This window comes from Cololabis saira, chromosome 18 (assembly GCF_033807715.1).
Source record: "Cololabis saira isolate AMF1-May2022 chromosome 18, fColSai1.1, whole genome shotgun sequence".
Classification (NCBI taxonomy): Eukaryota; Metazoa; Chordata; class Actinopteri; order Beloniformes; family Belonidae; genus Cololabis; species Cololabis saira.
Window position 1 is genome coordinate 14,409,217 of NC_084604.1, and position 18,657 is coordinate 14,427,873.

General features: G+C 41.8%; 1 protein-coding gene across 1 annotated transcript in view; it reads left to right on the forward strand.

Moving 5' to 3' along the window:
- Window positions 1–17,372, forward strand: part of cad (carbamoyl-phosphate synthetase 2, aspartate transcarbamylase, and dihydroorotase) — a 38,009-nt gene extending 20,637 nt beyond the window's left edge. Inside the window, exons 24-45 of the mRNA XM_061746407.1 lie at window positions 86–304; window positions 1,843–2,010; window positions 4,552–4,734; window positions 5,274–5,378; window positions 5,811–6,053; window positions 6,170–6,251; window positions 6,362–6,528; window positions 7,388–7,552; window positions 9,111–9,242; window positions 10,050–10,251; window positions 10,335–10,525; window positions 10,689–10,829; window positions 10,950–11,039; window positions 11,137–11,278; window positions 12,684–12,877; window positions 13,018–13,092; window positions 14,006–14,218; window positions 15,686–15,811; window positions 15,905–16,060; window positions 16,180–16,281; window positions 16,378–16,472; window positions 16,626–17,372. Of these exons, the coding sequence (XP_061602391.1) occupies window positions 86–304; window positions 1,843–2,010; window positions 4,552–4,734; window positions 5,274–5,378; window positions 5,811–6,053; window positions 6,170–6,251; window positions 6,362–6,528; window positions 7,388–7,552; window positions 9,111–9,242; window positions 10,050–10,251; window positions 10,335–10,525; window positions 10,689–10,829; window positions 10,950–11,039; window positions 11,137–11,278; window positions 12,684–12,877; window positions 13,018–13,092; window positions 14,006–14,218; window positions 15,686–15,811; window positions 15,905–16,060; window positions 16,180–16,281; window positions 16,378–16,472; window positions 16,626–16,725 (3,291 nt within the window). The 3' untranslated portion in view covers window positions 16,726–17,372. The remainder of the gene's footprint in view (window positions 1–85; window positions 305–1,842; window positions 2,011–4,551; window positions 4,735–5,273; window positions 5,379–5,810; window positions 6,054–6,169; window positions 6,252–6,361; window positions 6,529–7,387; window positions 7,553–9,110; window positions 9,243–10,049; window positions 10,252–10,334; window positions 10,526–10,688; window positions 10,830–10,949; window positions 11,040–11,136; window positions 11,279–12,683; window positions 12,878–13,017; window positions 13,093–14,005; window positions 14,219–15,685; window positions 15,812–15,904; window positions 16,061–16,179; window positions 16,282–16,377; window positions 16,473–16,625) is intronic.
- Window positions 17,373–18,657: the final 1,285 nt, after the last annotated feature.

Consider the following 18,657-nt stretch of genomic DNA (forward strand, 5'->3'; position numbering starts at 1 on the left):
TCAGTTTTGCTTTGATATAAATGATCAGTTTCATGACGACCATCATGCTTAATTTAGCCTGATTTTAATGTTTTGTTCCTCTCAGGAAATAGATGTGGATGCGATAGCTTGTGACGGGGTGGTAGTGGCCATTGCCATCTCTGAACACGTGGAGAATGCCGGCGTGCACTCTGGTGATGCCACTTTGGTGACGCCACCTCAGGACCTCAACCAGAAAACCATCGAGAGGATCATGATGATCGTTCATGCCATCGGGCAGGAGCTTCAGGTCACCGGACCCTTTAACCTGCAGTTAATCGCCAAGGTGAGAATCCCAGGAAGTTCACAATACTTATCGATGCAGGAGTCTCTGTGTGTCCACTTGTGCTGATGACAAGGAGAATTTCACTGGATGTGACCAAATGTTCTGGGTTATAAATTGGGTAGAATCACTTACCCTACCTTTAAACTTTGACAGCTACCAGTGCCTGCATGTGAGACAGACGACGTGTAGACTGTAGCGTTGCATTGTGGGAAACCATGTAGATAAACGGCGTGGAAAGAACCTGCGCTGCCAGGTTTATGTTCAATCAAGAGGGTTCACTATTTGACGGGATAACTTTATAAATGTGGCTCTATTGTCGGACACACGCGTAGTAATTGTTGAATTGCATTGAAGCCTCTTTTTTCTTTTTTTTTGAGGGAGGTGTGCATTTCTGTCTCAGCTTGACAACAATCACTTTTCTATAGAGAAGGCAGGACTTTCTGTTGCTCTGAATCCTGTAACTTGCATGATTTCAATCCTTTGCTAGTGGCACGTCATTGGTCCTGAACTTCCTTGCGCTACATAGCTCCAGGAGCTTTTCCCGTCATTTAGGAAGGCTATCTTTCTCGTGGCTAGGGATGGGAATCGAGAACCGGTTCTTGTTCGGAACCGGCTCCCGTTGTTTCAAGTCCTTGGAATCGTTTACAAATGTTCCAAACGATTCCTTTTTGGTTTCCAGTGGAAACGAATGACGTCATCATCATCACTTTGCATGCTACAAAACGTGCGTAAGCCAGCAATTAATAGTGAAAATGGAGACTAGGCGGTACAAATGCTCGAAAGCCTGGTAACATTTCAGTAAAAACAACAGGCTAACTTGCAAAACTTGCCAAGTGGATATTTCATCAAAGGGAGGAAATACGACCAACATGCTAAAACATTTACAGAATGCAATAACAATCACTGAATGTTGCTTTATCGATCTGCTCTGGACCAATGTCCGTAATTCTCAACACGGCAGCAACAACGTGAGCATGTCCTTGGCTAATAACATGCAAGTAACTAATTATATTATATTAGCACCATTTGCCTTATTGTTGTCAATAAGGGAATTGATAAAGAATCGAAAATGGAATTGGAATCATAAAAATCGTAGACTATTTTTCTGGTTTTAAGAAATCTAGTCAAGAACATTTTTGCTTAATATAAGACAGTTTGACTAGATTTAAGATACTTTGTATCTACTCCCATGAAAAAAGTGCAACTATTTAACTAGGAAAGATAAAACAATATGCTGTATTTATATGGTGCTTGTCTACCCTTGCTGACCACTTAAAGCACTTTTACACAAGAAGACATATTCAGACATCTATACACACATATTCGTACCCTATTCCAAGTCTATAGAGGTCTAAAAAGATTATTTTATTAAGTATATTATTTCTCAGGTGCAGCACAGATTTACTGACATTAGTCCCTAACAGCAGCATACACTCCTTAACACCTAGTAATAGCCCAGGGGTTGACATGACTCCAGAATATCACTTTGGGAAGGGCAATTTATTATAATGTTAATATGATGCTTTTTTTCCCGCCAGGATGACCAGCTGAAGGTGATTGAATGCAATGTCAGAGTTTCCCGCTCCTTCCCTTTTGTTTCCAAAACACTGGGGGTGGACCTTGTCGCTCTTGCAACTCAATCCATCATGGGAGAGGACATGGAGCCAGTGGGTCTCATGAGAGGAAAGGGGATTGTGGGAGTAAAGGTATGTAAAGTAACTTAAACTCTATGTTAAGAAGAGTGTGGCTAGGAATGGGAATCGAGAACCGGTTCTTGTTGAGAACCGGTTCCCAGTGTTTCAATTCCTTGGAATCGTTTGCCTTTTTCCCAAACGATTCCCTTATCGATTCCAGTCGGCACGAATGACGTCACCAAGCACGTGGCGCACCGTGCGCATTCGCGCCCAGCAGGAAAACACGGGGACAAAGTGGCATAAACGCTGGAAAGTTTGGTTACATTTTACCAAAAATGATGACAACAGGGCGACAATTCTTGCAATGTGGACATTTCAACAAAGGGGGGAAACTGTTAGGACTTTGCCGGCTGATGCGCTGGGAGCGCAGAGTCAGCCGGCGTGTGGTAAGGCTGATTTATGGTTCCGCGTTACACCAACGCAGAACCTACGGCGTAGGGTACGCGGCAACACGCACCGTACGGCGCGCGTCGCCGCGTACCCTACGCCGTAGGCTCTGCGTCATTTTAACGCGGAACCATAAATCATGCTTTAGAAGAGCTGCGCTCCGGCGGACAGCGGAGCTCCTGACACACCTGCAGCTCGTCAGCTCATCTATGGAGAAGTTAGAGAGCATCTACCGCTAGATTCTCCTTTCATCAAGGCAGGGAAGAGTATCAGGCCAGAATAGATAAATGTCACCAAGCAGGGACTAAGTTTGTAGTGTTGAACATGTTACTGGACATTCTTGTGTAATTGCTACAAAATAATTAGTTGTTTTTCGTTAATTTCTACAGAAGAATATTTATTTTATTATTATTTTATATTAAATACATATTTTACTGTATACTACAAATCATTTTGTGGGGACCCCCTGGCACCATCGAGGAGCAACGGCTGGGGGCATCTTAAGACCTCACTTATATTTTTTTTGTTCAAAGATATAAAAGTTTTATATCTTTGAACAAAAAAGATCGGAGAAACAAAGAAATTGAAACAAAAAAACAATTTTAGTATCAACTTTGTTTTATTAAAACAAAGTTGATACTAAAATTGTTTCTTCTCCTTTTTTCCAAATGAGAATCGATAAGCAGAATCGATAAGAGAATCGGAATCGAAAAAATCTTATCAATTCCCATCCCTAAGTGTGGCATCTCACTATGTCCCCAGGAGGTCTCTCGCATCAAACCAGTCTCTCCTGGCAGATAAAACAGGATGTCTCTCCCCTGCAGAGGCATGTTTCTCACTTGAATCAAGGATGGTGGTCTGGGGTGTTGCCCATTATGTGTTTTTGAGAACTAAGATTCATTTCTACATTTGTTTTGTATCCCATTATGGTATGTAGAAACTGACGTATTTTCTGACTAGCTTACTTTAAAGAACATTTAACAGATGGATATATGTCCTGCCCAATATAGCCCTGAAATAGCAGCCAAGATGAGACCATGCCTCAGCTGCAATCAGCACGCAGGCCTGTGGAGGGGGTTCCTAACCCTAACCATCATAAGCCGTTTCAGATACCCTCACCATGAAATATGACACTTGTTTTGTGAAAGACCCCCCCAAGTGTGGAAAAGCACAATGCCAGCGGTCCTATTACCTGCATCCAGCTGTGCTCTAGGCATAAATGCTCAATACCTGTCCATAGCAGAGTGCATACGACCCTTCATGCTCGGGCGAGGAGAATTTGGAAGAATGACAGGATAACAGGAACAAGATTAAGGAAAGCTGTGCATCGGTCTTCAAATATGACATTTGGCATCTTTCATGCAGAGGAGGCTCTGGCCTGTTAAATCAATCAGTGTGTTCACATGACGTAAGAAAGGGGAAAAAAAACAGATTATATCATTAATCATACAAAAATTGCAGTTTTAAAATGCTTTTAAACATCTTATGTACTCCTCGCCCTGGACTAAAATTACATCTGGACCTGCAGTAATCCCTCCCCCCCAAACTTGCTGACATTGATATCCCATTAAGGCCTGGTGTTTTAATAATTATTTTTAACATAAAATTTGAATATTGACTTAAAATCATTGGATCAGAAACACAAAGGTTAGATTCAGTTGTTATATGTCACGTTTTGACATTGGACAAAATCGGAAAATGTTGTGTTGTCCTGTTTTAAGTTGGTGTGATAACAGTAAACTTAACGGTAAATGTAACCAACGCGTTCGTTAAGGCCTGAAGGTTTACAGAGAAAGGGGTGAAAAACCGTACATGCTAAATGTGCCCTGCAGCAGCTAGTGTCTGAAAACGGCCCAGCGTCTAATATACAGAATCGCAACTTCAAAACCAAACAGCATTTGGTGACGGAGCCACTATATCACTCTGGTAATAGTTAAGCTACAACTTTACCTGGAGCAGTCGTCTGAGAAATTGCTTCTGGTTACGATAAGAGGTGTTGGACGGAAGACAACATTTCTGGTGACAGGGCACCTGGGGCATCCTGCGTACAAATCAAATGTTGAAAGAGAACTACAAGTTGTTTTTTGATTGTGAAAGTCATTCAAACTTAAATGTCATTTCTGACGATTTTAATGTAGCGTTAACTACGTCACACTTGTCCTTCAGGTTCCTCAGTTCTCCTTCTCTCGTCTGGCTGGAGCTGATGTGGTGCTTGGGGTGGAGATGACCAGCACCGGAGAGGTGGCCTGCTTTGGGGAGAACAGATATGAGGCTTACCTCAAGGCTATGCTCTCCACAGGCTTCAAAATTCCCAAGAAGAACATCCTGCTCTCCATCGGCAGCTACAAGGTACCGGCATCGAACTGCACTCTCTGAACCGAACTTAAACTGAGTCATCATTCATGACGGTGTGAAATTTCACTTTCTAGTGCAGTGAAAGTGAGTTAAATGTTCTGGCTCCCAAGACAAGTAGAAATAAATTCAATAGTTTATCCGAGCAAATTTGTCTTGAAGTGATATGTACTTGAGATATTTTTACTTTAACTCTTTCAGCCTGACGGTGCTGTGAGGCGTGGCCCGCCTCGACAGACACCTGCCCAAATGAATCAAGAATAGTTTCAGAACTAAAAGTCTGCTGTTCAGACTTGTTTATTTGGATAATTAAGACCCCAATAATGTGATAGATAGATAGATAGATAGATAGATACTTTATTGATCCCAAGGGAAATTAAAGTTACAAAAGTACACTCCAGACTAGCAAGGAGACTGTAAGATACAGTTAGATTTGCATCTCAAATGAAGCATTATATTTTCCTTTGACTGGTCGTTTTGATGTCAATTTTTATTGATTCAATAAAAAAAGTTGACTTTTATTTCTCTGAATTTAGAACAAGAGTGAACTGCTGCCCACGGTCCAGGCTCTGGAGTCCCTGGGATACGACTTGTACGCTAGTATGGGCACTGCTGACTTCTACACAGAACATGGAGTGAAGGTAGTACTCATATTTATTTTGACTTCTTTCATTACTCTCATGGGCATGGAACCCCATTTGGAAAAATAAAAGCGGTTTATAACACACCAAATAATAAAATCCATTTAATTAACGTTTGTATTGAATCCATGCTTTTTTTTCGGCCTAATGTACAAGTGCTTTTACTCGATGGTGGTATCACATTGCATTTTAAAAGTTGTCGTTAGTGGAGCATCAGATGAAAATGTACACGGTTCACTGCGCCGCCTGCTCCTCGGTGCTACAAAACCACGTTGCAACAGTACGTAGTTCAAAAGGCACAAACCAAACGTATGGCAAAGCAATATAAATTCCAAAGTTTTCCATGGAGAGTCTAAATCCAATGAATTGACGTATCCTATGGAATAATTACCCAGAAATATCTCATGCTTCCATGGTTGAACTATTCTCCAGGTGACGGCGGTCGATTGGCCATTCGAGGAGGACAGTGACTGTCCCACCAAAGAGAAGCAGCGCAGCATCATGAACTACCTGGAGGAGAATCACTTCGACTTGGTCATTAATCTCTCCATGAGGAACAGTGGCGGTCGAAGGCTCTCCTCCTTCGTCACCAAAGGCTACAGAACCAGGCGTATGGCCGTGGACTACTCCGTCCCATTAATCATTGATATAAAGTGCACAAAGCTCTTTGTTCAGGTAAGGGATCTGTTTTACCTTCAACTTTCTTAAAAGAAGCTAATTATAAGTATGGCATGTCAAGTATGTGTTACACGGTGTCAATATATAACCAATACAGAGTGCATTGTTTGCAGGCTCTGCATCAGATCGGACCCACCCCACCGGTGAAAACTCACATTGACAGCATGACGTCGCAGACGCTGGTTCGTCTGCCTGGTGAGTAAAGTTAAATAAACGTATATATGAAATGACATATTTTAAAACTAAATAAGTTAGAGGATCATGCAGATTGTGTGTAAAATCTTTTTTTTCCGTTTGAATCTGAGGTCTGATTGACGTGCATGTTCACCTGCGGGAGCCGGGTGCTACCCACAAAGAGGACTTCTCCTCCGGTACTGCAGCTGCTCTGGCGGGAGGAGTGACAATGGTGTGTGCGATGCCCAACACCAACCCCGCCGTCACTGATGCCGGTACTCTGGCCCTGGTGCAGAAGGTACGCCCACGGATTTGTTCCGTTGTTTCTTTCCTCAGATTGAGACATTAATCTTTTGCTGGGTTCAAATCGTGAGACACTGACAAGATATGATTGAATGAGTGTCACCTCTGATTGTGAATACTACTTTTGTTTTTGTTTATACACTTAAATGCGTAAATGATGAGCATCAGGTTACTGTTTATTTTAAGTTTATTCTTCCTCTTAATCCTCAAAATCTTGAGGAGAAGAAACTAAGCTGCTGTTCTGGGTGCTTGAAGACTTTTCACATTTGAAATCCACTTCCTGTTCTGAGGGATGAGGAGCTTCAGGCTTCTAAACTGTTGCTTCACTCAACTCAAATGTCTATCACTTATTGCTTTCAGACACAAGAGATTTATTTAACACTTTGGCAATGCAGCAACACTCTGAATTGTTGCCTGAGCATTCAGACAAACATTTAAATAACGTTGAATTAATGCTCGCCAACATTCAGGCCTCTACTTCCTTCCACAGTGGAACAGCTGCTCGTCTGTCTTTCATTTGAATGTTCTAGATAAACTCCTCACAGACCTAATCAATCAGACCTAATCAAAATCTTTAAGAAATCACCTCGACCCGGACGACTGAGCACCTACACCTGCCTAAATCACTGCCCCACACCCGTGTGTCATTAGCATCTTTTTTATGATGTTTAGCTGCTCGACATGTTTTGGCCACTTGACAAAGGTGTGGAATGTTGCCTTCAAGAAGCAAAGACAGAGGCTGCCTTTTTAGCGCCTTTTATAATTCCATCCCTTTACGTTGCCCAGTTTGAGCCGAATCAAGTTAAGCGTGTATTCAATTTGTCAGAATATGAACTCTTTTGTCGTCTCATCAGCTGGCTAAAGCTGGCTGCCGCTGTGACTACGCCCTGTACGTGGGTGCTGCCTCCGACAACGCCGGCGCGCTGCTGTCCATCGCCAGCCAGGCTGCCGGCCTGAAGATGTACCTGAACGACACCTACTCCACACTCAAGATGGACAACGTCTCTCTTTGGATGGAGGTTTGGCCAATCTTCACATTTCATTTTTTTTTTTTTTTTTGAAGTCAAGCTTTATTAAAAATGTGTAACTTGGGAAAAGAAAATGTTAACTTTAAGTTTATTTTAGATAGAAACCAGTTTTCACTTTTTGCGTCCTGGCTCTGTCCTTATCAAAGCAGTCCTGAAGTTTCTATTAGAGGGGGGTCACTGATGACGAGCATCACCATCCTGGTGGATGTTCGTTAAGCTGTCTGACATTGGAGGGAATAAAAACAGGTTTTCTTGACGCAATGTAAATTAACAATTGGGAAATTCATACTTTCTAAAGCTTAGCTAAAGAATAAAGTGAAATAAAAATCAAAAACACTGTTTTTAATTGGTTTTTCCCCCTCCCATGACAGGGAGGGGAAAAAAGTGGAATCTGAACCACAGGCAAAAATAAATCGCAGTTTTTAAAACCTCATTATTTAACAAAAGTTTAACATTCTTTGTTCTTGGAAAAGATCCATTATTTATTTTGAAAAATGACTTCATCAACAGATCTACTTTTGATTGATGAAAAGAGAAAAGGACAGTGGCTGAAAACCTCAGCAAATTAGGAAATCAGATTCATTGATTTGACAGACTATATGGAGCAAATACAAACAAAGAATGAAACTTTTTCACAGAAGGAAGTGTGCTGCAAATACTAGAAACACATTCAAATACTGCCACAAATAAGAAAAATTCTGCGAGGTACTGCAAACTAAAATGAAAATTTCCCCTGGGGGGGCCATAAACTGTGACAGACGTGGCTGCAACTCTCCTGTGGTTTAAGGCTTTAGGACTTGGTCCCAGCAGATTAGCATGTAGGTAGTTTGGGGACCACATGAAAGCCTCACACTCTTTTGCATTTCCTGAAATGATAGTGGGGTGTTCCAAGGCTGACCTGCTGGGGAATGATATTAAGAAAAGTAAAAAAACAATATAGAAATATAAAGTTGGTTAGATAAAAAAAAAAGTACAAGGTGCAGTATGTACAGTGTAGTATAGTGTGTTCAACTATTATACAGATAAGAGCCGTGTCAGGATAAAGTGACCAGTTAAAGTGACTGTTAAGGTGTAGTGTAAAGTACACAATGTTGCCATGTTGGGGGGTACAAGCGGTGTGTAAAAAGTTTTAGGTAGTGGGCATGTGCCAAAATAACATTCATGTGAATGCTAAGGTGCAGGTTTCCCAGCACAACGTTGAATTGTAACAAGATGTTTACTCACATTACCATTACATTATGGCTGGTCAGTATATATTTATTTATTTATTTACCATGCATTTCATTATCTAGTCTTGAGTATTTACAGCGCATGTCTTTATTTGAAGCACGTCTCAATTTTTATTTTTTTTTAATCCATGCAAGCTAACAAGTTAATAGATCACTTGCATTTGTACAGTGTAGCTAACTTAATGACATTTTATCTATTATTTTTCTCTGATATTGTTTACCATAAAGTCAGCTGCTTTCATGGATGGTGCATTCAAACATGTGTTATGTGTTATGGCCTTGAGCACAGGCCTACTCACTTTGTCTGCTTCTGTTTAAAGCACTTTGAGAAGTGGCCCAAACAGATGCCCATTGTGGCTCATGCGGAGAAGCAGACGGTCGCTGCCATCCTGATGGTGGCTCAGCTCTACCAGCGACCAGTTCACATCTGCCATGTAGCCAAGAAGGAGGAGGTAAATAATTAAGCAACACTATGCAGAACTGTTTAGATTAGTTCTCAAACTGTGGTTCGCTTCCCACTAGTGGTAGGTGAGCTCCCTCTAGTGGTTGTTTTGTTTTTTTGTTTAATATAAAGACGAAGCTTGAAAACCTAAATATACATAAAGTGCATAAACCCATAAATACAATTTAAGTTGTGGTAAAAAGGTGCCTGTTAAGTTGTTTTAATGTGGTACATTTGACATTTTCCACGATTGTTGCAAGTTAAAAACAGCAGTGTGAATAATAATATTCGTATTAACAGAAACCCCTCATTTGTGAACTCTGAATGTTTAAACCCCTTTGCTGCTTCATTTTATTTATGTTTGTAACTTTGGTACTTGGAAAGCTTTTTTTTTTTTTTCCTTTAAGATTTTTGTGGCACAAGTGGCCTTTTATTGGAGACAGAGGTGGACAAGAAAGGGGTAGAGAGATGGGAAAAGACATGCAGCAAAGCATGCTGGGACTTGAACCTGCGCTGCCTGCATGAGGGATATAGCTTCTGTAAATGGCACCTGCTCAACAGAATGAGCTATGAAGGGCCCAAAAAGCTGAATATTTTCTAAGTTGGTACTTATTGTTAAAAGGTTATGAACCACTGGTTTAGATTATTGTACCATATTGTGCTTTTGTATTTATCTCTACAAATTGCCTAATGAATCTTTGCCTGAAGCACATCCTCTTGTTGCTCTATTTCATCTTTTATACCAGTTCAAATGCTTTTTAGAGTTCCATTTTTCCCACACAGTTTTGAATAACTATTGTTTTACTCTGGTGGTCAGATCCTGATCATTCGGGCGGCTAAACAGAAGGGTATCCAGGTCACGTGTGAGGTGGCGCCTCACCACCTCTTCCTGTGTGAGGAGAACGTGTCGGAGATCGGTGAGGGGAGAGCACAAGTCCGGCCCATGCTGGGAGCCCTGGAGGACATGGAAGCACTCTGGGAAAACCTGGACATCATCGACTGCTTTGCCACGGACCACGGTTAGTTAGTGCACATTTTCAGTAACCAACCATGGAAACCCCTCCAACTTCTCTCATGAAGTCTTTTCTCTTTGGTTTTCCAGCTCCTCATTCTGTTGAGGAGAAAAACGGTGAGCGTCCCCCTCCAGGTTACCCTGGCTTAGAAACGATGCTGCCGCTGCTGCTGACTGCCGTCAGTGATGGACGTTTGACTCTGGATGACATTATTAAACGTCTTTATGACAACCCACGAAAGATTTTCAACTTGCCTGTTCAGGAAAACACCTATGTGGAGGTACGTGGACACACAAATGATTCCAAGTGAGGAATTTTGCGAGGCCGTTCCTCCACCCGCTCTTTTCTTCTTCGCAAATCTGAAAACACCAGAACGTTTCCTTTTTTATACGTAATCTGAAAATAATTCAGATGATTCTATTTGAATAATTGTTGTCTTTCAGGTGGACCTGGAGCACGAGTGGGTTATTCCTCAGGCCATGCAGTTCACCAAGTCCAGGTGGACACCTTTCCAAGGCATGAAGGTGAAGGGTAAAGTCCGCCGCGTGGTCCTCCGGGGAGAGGTGGCCTACATCGATGGCCAGGTCAGCCTGCAGAACATACACACTTTGTTGTGAATACATTATTATGTTTAGGAGCCAATTGAGGTATTGTTAGTTTTCTTTCAGGGAAGATCTCCTGCCTTACAAAGCTGTCTCCTGCAGGTGCTGGTTCCTCCCGGTTATGGTGAAGACGTGAAGACTGGGCAAGCTGCTTCAATCCACCACCCTGACCCTATTAAAGAAACCCCTCTGGTATTGAAATACAGTTAACGATGCAGTGGGCCCAACTGTTTTTGGATACACCACCCTGTGCTTGTTGAATGTGTGGTGATCTGTATTCTCGTCTCAGACTCCCGAACACCCGCGTCCAACTCCTCCCCGCGAATGCCCAGTACGAGCCCGAGCACCGAGTCCCCGTCGCTCTACGGGAGAGACGCGCTTCCTGCTGCCACCGCGCATCCACCGCTCCTCTGATCCGGGAATGACAGCAGGTACTACAACTCCCACAATTCTTCAGCGCTCTTTTAACCCTCTGGAGTCAAAGGATGCCCCGGCAAATATAAATCTAATGACTGATTTACAACGAGTAGCCCTTCCAACTTTTTAATGAAAGCGCTGACTTTACCTGGGTACCGGTTTGTAAATTGAGTTAAGATAACTAATATACAGAATGTTTTTCCCTGCCATCGTGTTTGGTAGAGGAGGAAATGGTAAAAACGAGCCATGACACCCCCTTTTCTGTTGGTGGAAAAATGCACCAAATAATCATCCAAACCGTATTTGGCAACAAACAGCATTCGGTTGCTGAGGAAGAGACGAAGGTTGTGCCAGGAAAAGAGAGAGATGCTGCCTTTAGGTGGAGTACAGCAGGATAGAAACACCTGCAGGTGTCAGGACCCTGATGTGAAACAGGAAATATTCTTCTTCTGGTACAGATAATCTGTGTGGCATCTTATTTTAATGTATAAAGTGTATCTAACTTTTTTGTTTGCTTAATTTAGTTAAATCCGTTTGTTGTTTTCACATGTTGTTTCCTACTTGGATTTTAAAGGAGCCGTCTGTAAGAAATGGCCAAAACTGGTACTGCAGTCACTTTCAAAATATTGTTGAGCGGCGTGTACCCTCCCCCTCCTCCCCCCACCAGAGGTTGCCAGGTAGGCCGCAGAATGCAGCAGGAACGTAGGCTGCCATGGCTGCGATAATTAGAGCCGAGCTGGCAACCCGGATGCCGAAACAATACTGACTTGGTGATTGGGAGATAGGTGGAGGGTGGAGCTTCAGAAACAATACTGACTTGGTGATTGGGAGATAGGTGGAGGGTGGAGCTTCAGAAACAATACTGACTTGGTGATTGGGAGATAGGTGGAGGGTGGAGCTTCGGGCCAAAACAAAAAATGACAACATAAACATCAGTTGAGGGCTGCAACTCCTCTTTTTAAACTGGAATATCCTGGCTTGAGTGCTGTTGTCAGTGACATAAGTATTTGAAATGAACATGATTTTTAAATGTCTGTTGACATATCGGGGTCATTTTATGATGCGTTTTATTATTGCTCTTACATACAGCTCCTTTAAGTTCTTGCCTGATTTTAAGTTAAATGTGTTAAAAGAAAAACATTATCTGTAAATTCACACTGGTGAGTTTGTGCTGGAATATTTACATCAAACCAAGTTGATGTGAACAGTTTTAAGGGTGAAATATTGAGCTAAATTCAAAAATGGCCAATTATACCCGAGACGCCAGAGTCTCAAGATGTAAACATACTTGATTACAGAAAGCATTATAGTGGACATCTCCCATCTTTATTGTGCACATTCTCTTAAGAACAAATATAGCATGTGTTTGCATGCTGTATGGACAATAACTGTCACATCTTGACACTTTGATCTCTACAGAAATGACGAGCCTCCCACCAGCCAGTGCTGGTGACGGTTACAGCCATCCTCCACCTCTATCCAGGCTACTCTCTCCCCAGTCCGGGCTGGGACAGATGCCTTCTGCTCAGGTGTCACACATCCAGACATCTCCTCTGCTGCACCCGCTGGTGGGCCAGCACATCCTGTCTGTCAGGCAGTTCAGCAAAGAGCAGGTACGTCACGGAAACACGGCAAACCAGGAGGGTGACAAGCTTTCAGGCAGAATGCAAAACCACTACAAGGTCGTCTTGTCTAAATAAAAATAAAAACAAACTTCACAGTAAATGTTTTCTGTGCATCTTCTTTCTTTCAGATTTCACACCTTTTCAATGTTGCTCACACTTTGCGTTTGTTGGTTCAGAAGGAACGGAGTCTGGAAATCCTGAAGGTATCTTATAAAAGTTCTTTCCTCCCTTAAATGACTGTAGACATACTGCATGTCCTGCTGTCCACAATATATCATTTCTGAATGTGTTTTATGGGTTCAATTGTATTTTAGCAATGATGGTCTGTAGTCGTGACTAGAGGTCAGTAAGTTAATCAGTCAGAAGATTAATCAGCCAAACTTTAGTTCCTTTTTTTCTGTTGGAGCAGGTAACTGAACAGTGCATGGTCATTGCTGCGGAAAAGGAGACATGTCGGTACTTCTGTCAAATGTCCGGGCGACCGCAGCAGCTGTTCACCCTGCTGGGATTTTTTAACAGCATACTTTCACTTTTGGAAGTTCTTCTGATTTTCTAGGAGAACAGATATCTGATATCTGAGCCCCACATGCACCGCCTGGCAAAAACAAGTCACACAAAATGTTGTTGGCCCACCCCACGTTTGAATTGTTTCAATAAGCTTATGCAATATGATGACATCCAGTGATGTCCAGGCTGGCATTGGTACTTTTTTAGATTTTGGGAACAGTTGGTGTTTAAAACTCGTCCAACGCCTCCCAAAGTTTCTCAATGGTCTGGTTTATGTAGTGTCCGTGTAAATTGAGATGTGGTTGTCTCACGCTCCCTGAACAACTTATTCATGATTGGAGCTCAAATGAATCCTGGCGTTGACAACCTGGAATTTTCCCTTGCCATGAGATAGTGATAGATCGATGGATAGGGAGGGATGGATAGATAGGATAGAGGGATAGGGATGGATGGATAGATGGGATAGAAAGAAGGAGGGATGGATAGATAGGGATAGAGATTGAGTTGGGATGGATAGGGATAGAGGGAGTTAGTCCCTTATGGCTAATCTTGGTGTTAACCACACAAATGCCCAGCTCTAAAATATTCTCCTCTCTGCTTCCTCCTCAGGGTAAAGTGATGGCATCCATGTTCTACGAAGTGAGCACTCGAACCAGCAGCTCCTTTGCAGCTGCCATGCAGCGTCTCGGTGGCTCGGTCGTGCACTTCAGCGAGTCCACTTCATCCGCACAAAAAGGGGAATCGCTAACGGACTCTGTTCAGACAATGAGCGCCTACGCCGACGTCTTGGTGCTTCGACACCCAACACCCGGAGCTGTGGAGGTGGGCGCCACGTTTGACACGGCCACGGCCTTCAGACTTTTTTTTTTTTAAGTTCTAAACAAAAGAAGGCACTTTTGCCCTTTTATGGCTGAGCAGAAAACGGATCATTTAACATGCTAATTACGGTAGCTTGGTTGGCAAAAAAAAAAAAAATGGCTGCATGTTTCTTCCACCACTGACCATAAAGAGAAGTTGCTTTCAAATGAATTCAAGTAAACTCTTGCAATATTTGCCACATCACAGCTGGATGTTAAAGGCAGACTTAAAAAATAAGGAAAGAAATGTGATTAAGACTAAAGACTTTGATGGGCAGACATTTCTGATTACGGAAACAATACTAAAGAAGATTACCTCCATCACCTATTTGGGCAAAACCAAATATCGAAAAAGAAATCCTGTATTGGAAAGAGCATTAATTCGAAAGAAAAAATCCCAAGCACTGACTAAACCTTTTTCTGCCTCCAGGAGGTTGTTTTTCAGGCAATCCAATAATCCACTTAAGTGTGATGGAAATGCTTTTTGCACATTTTTACGTCTGTCAGTGCTGGATGTGAATTAGCCGGTGAATTTAAAGTAATCAAAATCTAGATCCCAGCTGTTGTTTGGCCTCATTAATATGATGTAGTTGTCCTGTACATGACTTAATCCTTATTCATTACACGAGGGCTTGGATATTTTCTCAACAGAGGTGCCACAATCACCATAATTTGTCAAAGAGTAAATATGCTTTAGTCCATTTTATTCAATGTTGAGATTTCCTTTTTCGTTGTTTTGAAGAGAAATCTCGCGAGACGAGATACGGAAGTAACGAGAATACGTTTTCAAAAAACAGCGATTCATGGAAACACCAACCCCCCCCGCAGCGCTACTTTTATCGAACACTCAGAGATTTGAGGCTAGAGAAAACATTTTCATTTATGCATATATGCTCATTGTAAATTCTAGTTTGTCTTCACTTAGTTTTCCACTTTGTTCCCTGTTTGAAGAGTAAATATGTGGATTGTTTGAGCGTTTAAAACTGTGGTACATTTTATGTACAACACACTTGTAAATATACAATTATGAAGTTAATTTAATTCACTCGTGAGGGAGTCATCTGTGTCACAGAATTTCACATGAGGGCCTTCAACCAGCAGAAAAGTATAGTTTACATTCATTAACAGCGTTTCAGGCATTTTGACTTAAAACTTGATTCAAATTTTAGATCCTAATGAGAACCAGCCAGTCTCATCCTAACAGGAACCCAACCTGTTAGGAACCTCTGAAAGCTGATTACCTGACAAGCTTGTTGAGCTGGTTTCATGTTTGATTCCTGTGGTTAGTTGTGTGGCTCTGGTATACCAACAAGGACTGGTGGTTCTCTCTACGTCAGCTGCTTAATCCATGGCTTTTCTGATGTTTTGAGGCCTGCATTGAGATTCTGCATTGTCTTAACCTAACATCCTCTCTCTGTCTGTGGCCCCTCAGAACGCATCGCGCCATTGCCGTAAGCCGGTGATCAACGCAGGTGATGGTGTCGGGGAGCATCCCACTCAGGCTCTGCTGGATGTCTTCACCATTAGAGAAGAGCTGGGGACAGTCAATGGCATGACGGTGAGAACCCATGACGCAACTGTAATTTAAATCCCCATCCTGAAGAGGAACACAGCCGTGTAGAACCCCAATTGAACTTGTGTTTTCCGTCAGATAACAATGGTTGGAGATCTGAAACATGGCCGTACAGTCCATTCTCTTGCAAAACTGCTGACCCAGTACCGCATCACCTTGCGCTATGTGGCACCCAAAAACCTCCACATGCCAGCAGAGATCATCAGCTACGTAGCATCAAGGGGGATCAAACAGGTGAGGCCAAATAGTTTTACATGGCAAGATGTACCATGAAGAAACGGATACGCAAAAACCAAAATAAAAGCCCAAATACAGTTTTCACTCACCTTTTCTTTTTTTTTTTTTTTGCACAGGAGGAGTTTGATAGTATTGAGGAGGCTCTGCCTGAGACAGATGTGCTCTATATGACGAGGATCCAGAAGGAGAGGTTTGGAACCGAGGAGGAGTACAAGGCTGTACGTTGTAGTTCAGTTAAAGCTTTTACTTTGTCTCTTAAGGCACCAACATCCACCAGAGGCCTTACATGAATCTCTATCTGTTGTTTGTGTTAGTGTTTTGGTCAGTTCATCCTCACACCTCACATCATGACGGTTGCCAAAAAGAAGATGGTAGTGATGCATCCTCTGCCCAGAGTCAACGAAGTCAGGTAAGACCCCTGAAGCTCACCGTTTAACATTCATCACTTAATCAGCCAAAGAAAGTTGTCTTCTGTTTTCAGAAAGTACCAGATGATCACTTGAAATTGTTTCATAAACAAGTTAACTAATACTTTTTCCTTTTCTTTTATATTTTTTTTTAGTCCGGAAGTGGATACGGACCCCAGGGCAGCGTATTTCCGTCAGGCCGAGAATGGGATGTACATCAGAATGGCTTTGCTGGCCACCGTACTGGGCAAATAAATCTGTGTGCTACTTAGTACTACAAAAATGGTTACAGACTTTTGAACAATAATAGTTTCATATGCAGTATCTGGATGCCCACTCTGGAAATCCTGGGAATATTACATGTTCAGTTTTGGATAAAGTGTTACATGAATTATTTGGTCCATTAAGACACAACAATATGTCATAAAGTTTATCATGATATGCTATAATTAACTATTTCTCTCTACTCACACAGTGAATTTTATCCCCTCTTCTTGAACATACTCCACTTCCAGAAATATCTTTCATTCAGAACCCATTCCAGACACCTTGGTGTAATAAGCATGAAGCTTTTCATGTATAATTGAGTCAGTAGAAAGTGCAGCTACTACACCTGATCAATCTGCTGAATTGTGACTTATGTTAAAGGGACCATGTAATTATTCTGACCAATAATGATGTCAGTGACATCAGTTGTATGAAAATACTCTCTATGTCTCAAATGTGTCATCATCTGAAAATGAAAATGCACCAATATTATCACTACAATACTTTATCATAATTTGGTGGACATGTGATTTCTTATATTGTAACTGGAAAAAAATACTTTTGCATTAAAAAGGCAATCGGTGTCAGCAATGTTTTAGTGAATGGCTTGATATGTGAGGAAAAATAAAGACAATGTTCCCTTTTGCAAATGACTTTGTCATCCGTATCCATGAAATACGTGGGATTGATATATCTCATAACTATGTAAACTTTTGCAGTCAGCAAACCTTGACGAATCTCAAATGCCGGTGTTCTGCTGATCCTTGCTACCTGCCGAGAAATGCTACTTTGTGGTTCTGCGCATGCGCACAGTCGATTTTCAAAGTTTGATTGCCATGCCAATCATTTCTTGCACGATGTAAAATGGATAATATGGGATGTTGAACATTTGATCCTTCAAAATACACTACCCATGACATGAATGCATTACACTTTGTGAACATTATACGATAAAGAGAAAAGAAACCCAATTCTATGGCTTTATTTGATATTCATTCATTCATTGGCCTTTATTTAACCAGGCAGGTCATTAAGAACATTCTTATTTACAATGACAGCCTGGCAAGAGATGAGGACCACTTGGGGGCAAAGGAAGTGGGCTAGGGAGTAAAACACAGTAAAATTGTAGCTCTACAAAGGTAGAAAAACCATTAGGTAGCATTTTTTGGCAAAGCAGCAGAAATTGGCAGAACACCAGTGATTTCTCCCCTGAAAATGGGTCTTTTTACCTGCCAAAAATTGATTGAAGGCCAAATACAATTAATGAAAGGTTGTTTCTACCTGAATATGACTTGATCTCATTCTTGAGCTTCATAATATAAACACTAGAGCTCACATGATTGCTTTTAACTCTGTCAAAGGACCATTACAACACAACATAGGCATTTTCACCTGCCAAAAATTGATTGAAGGCCAAATACAGTTATTGAAAAGTTGTTTCTGCCTAAATATGACTTGATCTCATTCTTGAGCTTCATAATCTGAAAATCTGACGTTTTAGCGCTCAACGGCCTGCTGTGCACGCTCCCGCGGCCAGAAATCAGAAGAAATCAGATTCTGGCAGGCAATCACTTTTTGGCACAACACCGGGGCTTAAAGGTACTAGAAAACCTATGACATTGAAACAGCATTCAAGAACAATCGGAAAATATTGATTCCTAGTTCTGGCTGCGTTGTGTAAGGACTCTGCAAAATAAGTATACGAGTTGTGTCAAAAAGTAGAAATAGCTGTTATTGGTACGATACCAAATACATTATCATATACGGACCAATACATAACCACACTCTTGTGTGGGTCATTTTTTTTAGTACATATTTATTTGTCACTTTGAACAGTATGGGGCTCCCTTTCTTTGGAATGGCGGATTTCCCGGGTGCCCGTGAAGGCAGCAGCCACATGCAGCACTTCCTGGAGGCGGA